Source organism: Cyprinodon variegatus, unplaced genomic scaffold (assembly GCF_000732505.1).
Source record: "Cyprinodon variegatus isolate N-32 unplaced genomic scaffold, C_variegatus-1.0 Scaffold76, whole genome shotgun sequence".
In the NCBI taxonomy this organism is placed as follows: domain Eukaryota; kingdom Metazoa; phylum Chordata; class Actinopteri; order Cyprinodontiformes; family Cyprinodontidae; genus Cyprinodon; species Cyprinodon variegatus.
Window position 1 is genome coordinate 1191950 of NW_015150529.1, and position 4955 is coordinate 1196904.

Consider the following 4955-nt stretch of genomic DNA (forward strand, 5'->3'; position numbering starts at 1 on the left):
GTTTTATTTTTATGCTGTTTGTATTTGATTTTATGCCAGTCGTATCATTTTACCCCCCGGCCGGTCCGTGAAAATATTGTCTGACATATAACGGTCCGTGGTGCAAAAAGGGTTGGGGACCGCTGCTGTAAAGCTCTGCTAACCTGATTAGAGGAAATATTTCAGACAAGAAAGAACCAAAAACTGTCAATTCAAGCAGTGAGGACTTTTAGGGTTATTTGTTTTTTATTCATATTTGTCACAGTGTTTCACTGTCCACTCTGCTCTTTAATGAAAAAGGACATTTTAAAAACATGTTTTGTGTTTTTGTAGAGCTGAAGGTTTAGTTATTTCAGAACATTGTAAAGACAAAATGATCTGTTTGGCTCCCTGATGAGTTTCTATATTTGCAGAGGGAGAAGTTTGGGATCTGAGCGGAGGTCGTGTCTGACCTGCAGGGCAGTCAGCAGGTTGCTGGTCTCTCTAAGTCGAGCCCGGGTGGCGTCCAGCTCCTCCAGTAGTTTGTCTTGCGCCTCCTTTAGGGTGGAGATCTGTCCCTCAGCCGTCCCAAAGTCCTGCTCCCCTTTCCGTACCTCCTGCTGCAGCCGAGACACCTGCATGAAGGTTAGATTCAAATGAAAGGAAGCTTTAAACAGGGCGTGCATGGTCATGTTTGACCAAAAATGCAATGGTTAACACTTTCCACTTGAAACATTTCATTATTATGAACACCTTTGTATTTGTTGCTGACATGCAGTCAGTCAATTTGGCAAAGCATTTAACACTAGCCTTTAGCTAAGAACAAGGCTAGTGAAATGAAACCTAAGCGTTTATTTAAAAAGCTGTAGCATCAAACCAAAGCTTTGAGAACCAATATATCCTCTAAAACCATTAGAAGTGTTTGCTTTCTTTACCAACCAGAAGTTTCAAATACAGTGTTTTAACATCCAAGTACTCTTTCAACTTCATTTGTGTCCCAGTCTTTCAAATTCATCTTCAAGCCCACAGAGCTGGAAACTTACAAAGTTTCAAGGTGAATTTAAATTGCTCTGTTCGGGCATAGTCAGGGCCAGGTTAAAAAAATAATGAGGGACTTTGAGCTGAGGATTTAAAAGGATAACAAAGATATATTATGTAAAACGAGGCCTTAAGACAGTTACTAGTGTTTAACAGCTAAAACCCTGAGGCTCAGTTTGGTTTAGAAGCTCTGCATAAGGTGGGATTTTCTCAATTTTACAGTCATTTTGGAAGAATAGAGGTAGAATAACTTTGATATATATCTGATTTTTATCTGCTCACACCTCTGCAGCTGGAACTAAATATCTAAATGTGGATTCATTATCAGATAAATATTTCCTAATTCAGGTCAAAAGGACTCAAAGACTTTTTTTCTATCATCTAAATGTAAAACACAGATACACACACACACACAACACTTTGTTTTTTGTTTTGTTTTGTAATCAGTTTCTGCTGCTTTGGTGTTAATGAAATTAACAACAGGTTCACTAGAGGGGCAACAACGAGACGACCATCAGAAGAGTAATGGTTTTACAGGTGGAGGCCACTGACATTTTTTCCCCTTCTCATCTTTTCTGACTCCTTTTCACCAGTTTTGCATTTGGCTAGGGTCACTGTCACTACTGTTAGCATGAGGGGCTACCTGGACCCTACAATAGTTGCGCAGGCAATCCAACTCCTCCAGGATGGCACATCAAAACGTGCCATTGCCAGAAGGTTTGCCGTGTCTCCCAGCACAATCTCAAGAGCATGGAGGAAATTCCAGGAGACAGGCAGTTACTCCAGGAGAGCTGGACAGGTCTGTAGAAGGTCTACAACCCGGTAGGACCGGTATCTGCTCCTTTGTGCATGGAGGAGCAGGAGGAGCACTGCCAGAGCCCTACTAAATGACCTGGTGGGCCACTGGTGTGAATGTCTCTGACCAAACAATCAGAAACCGATTTCACGAGGGTGGCCTGAGGGCCCAACGTCCTCTAGTGGGCCCTGCGCTCACTGCCCGGCACCGTGGAGCTCGATTGGCATTTGCCACAGAACACCAGAATTGGCAAGTCCGCCACTGGCGCCCTGTGCTTTTCACAGATGAGAGCAGGTTCACCCTGAGCACATGTGACAGATGTGAAAGGGTCTGGAGAAGCTGTGGAGAACGTTATTCTGCCTGTAACATCGTTCAGCATGACCGGTTTGGTGATGGGTCAGTGATGGTCTGGGCAGGCATATCCATGGAGGGATGCACAGACCTATGCAGGCTAGACAACGAAACCCTGACTGCCATTAGGTATCGGGATGAAACCCTTGCTCCCATTGTCAGACCCAATGCTGGTGCAGTGGGTCCTGGGTTCCTCCTTGTGTACGATAATGCCCGTCCTCATGTGGCGAGAGTATGAAGGCAGTTCCTGGAGGATGAAGGAATTGATACCATTGATTGGCCCCCACGCTCGCCTGACCTAAATCCAATAGAATACTTCTGGGACATTATGTTTCCATCCATCCGACGCCGCCAGGTTGCACCTCAGACTGTCCAAGAGCTCAGTGATGCCCTGGTCCAGATTTGGGAGGAGATACCCCAGGACACCATGCATCCTCTCATTAGGAGCATGCCCCGACGTTGTCAGGCATGCATACACGCACGTGGGGGTTATACAAATTACTGAATACTATTTTGAATTGCTGCAATGAAATTTCAGCAAAATGGACTAGCCTGCCGCATCATTTTTTCTCTGTAATTTTTAGGCCCTCTGTAGGTTCCTAACACATCACCCAGTCCATATCAGTATAAATAAATGGCATGATTTTTTTCCCCATTGAGATCTGATGTGTTTTCAAATTGTTCCTTTCATTTTTTTGAGCAGTGTATAATAAATGTATAAAGAAAATAAATTAAATTATTCCTGTTTATTTCCGGGGTTCATCTTCATGCCATCAAGTGACTGTTATGTATCGATTACATTGCTATTTTATTTATTGTTTTACGTGTTGCAGCCAAAAGGGAAGATGAAATTGGATGTCATCCCATTCTTAGGTTGGATGGTTGCTCTTACCTCCTCATTGGCTTCTTTGAGCTTGGTCGTCAGCTCCTCCCTCATCTCGTCCAGCTGTTGACTAAGAAGCATTTTCTGCTCCTCCAGAGAGAGCCGCTCCTTCTCAAACTGCTGCTCCATCTCCTGTTAGAACCAAGAACGAACAAAAGAGGAGAAAAGCTGTCAAATGAGTGCCACTGTGAGCAAACCATCATTTTAATTTCATTTCATCAAACTAATAAAACAAGACGGTGTTCCTCTGGGTTCAGTGTGGTAAACAGCCAGAGGATCCAGCTTCTCTCTTAAGTTTTTTCAGCTGTGACTGTACAGCAGATGTTTTAATTCCAGATTATTATATTATTCCTCTAAATATTTAGATCAAATAGCTTGTTTCACTATCTGTGCTATTTTCAAAATAATGAAAGAATGTTACTTAATGTTATAACTAACAGACCTTGTGTTTTTCTAAGAATATTCCATTCATATGGATAAATAACAAAAAAAATTACTATAAAAGTGAAATAAATAAAGGACATAACCATATTAATTTGTACATGATTTTCCACAGGTGTACCTTACCACACAGGAGAAANATGATTTTCCACAGGTGTACCTTACCACACAGGAGAAATCATTACTGATCATTTTAAAGGAGGCCTGCCCTGTTGAATCCTTAGGAAAGCAGTTTGGCACGCTGCTGACTGTTAACGTGAGAGAGAAAACCATCTCAACAGTGAAGATTATGCGTCTGCTGAGGAATTTTAAAAGGTCTCAACGGAATTTGAAATCAGCTGTTTTACTGGCCTCCAATGAACAAGCAGGGGACATTCAATACATCTGCCAAAATAGTCCATGCACCCTGAAAGCAGCTAAATGAGACTCTAAAAACATCAAAGAGAATTTAATGATCTCACTGTTATCCGTTTTATTTTATTTATTTATTTTATTTTCACAACAAAAACATAAAAAAATAGAACAATGTTTCACTAAAAAAGAAAATGTGATGGACAACTGCCGAAAAACCCTTAATGAGTGGCAATCTCCATAAAAACAAATATATTTCACCATTTCAGACATCCATATGATATTGTGTAAAAAAAACACAAAAAAAACCCCAGCATTTCTTTGTATAAAACAATTTAACATATCATCTAGACCACAAATCCATATGGAAAGTTCAGACAACTTAGTAGCAGCATTTTTACTCTCCGTTTAAATTGTTCTTTAGAAAGATCTGTCAGTGATGTGGGAAGACTGTTCCATATCCTTGATCCTCTGTATAATACACTAAACTGTGTTTGAGTTGTACGAGAGTAAGGAGGCCTGATAAGACAACTACTACGAGTTGGATACTCCTGAGATTCATTATTAAAAGTTAAAATATTACAAAAGTGCTGGGGAAGTAACTTTTTTATAGAGCTATAAACGAATAAAGCTATTTTAGGTTGATTCACTTGATAAACACTAAGAATACTTGCCTGAGCAACAGTGGTTGGGAGGGGTGACTACGATTTACACAAAATATTAGTCTTAAAGCTCGCTTCTGAAGTCGAAAAACAGATTCAAGTTTAGTTGGGTGGGTGCTAGCCCAAGCAACATTACAGTAATTAATATATGGATATAACATTGAATAATATGAGATAATTGCAACTTTTTTGTTAATCAGGTGCCGGATTTTTCCTAGTATACTGACCACTTTGGCTATTTTTGTACTTATGGCACTAATGTGAGGTTTCCAGGATAAAGAATCCTCTAGAATAACACAGAGGAAACGAGTACATCTAACATTATTAATAGAAGTATTATCAATTTGAATTTTCATTGAAGATTTAAATGTATTAAACTTATAACCAAAAAATATATAACTTGCTTTTTTTATATTAAGTGACAATTTGTTGGACGGGAACCTGTAATCAAATCGGCTTTTGATCCACAGAAAAG

The 4955-nt window shown here is 40.1% G+C and overlaps 1 protein-coding gene across 3 annotated transcripts in view; it reads right to left on the reverse strand.

Annotated features, from left to right (window-relative positions):
* fam184a (family with sequence similarity 184 member A) overlaps positions 1 to 4955 on the reverse strand; it is a 278742-nt gene that overhangs the window by 81498 nt on the left and 192289 nt on the right. For all 3 annotated transcript variants that reach the window (XM_015372804.1, XM_015372806.1, XM_015372805.1), the window contains 2 exons: positions 3036 to 3158; positions 432 to 593 (listed from right to left, as the gene is read on the reverse strand). In XM_015372804.1, coding sequence (XP_015228290.1) covers positions 432 to 593; positions 3036 to 3158 — 285 coding nt within the window. The remainder of the gene's footprint in view (positions 1 to 431; positions 594 to 3035; positions 3159 to 4955) is intronic.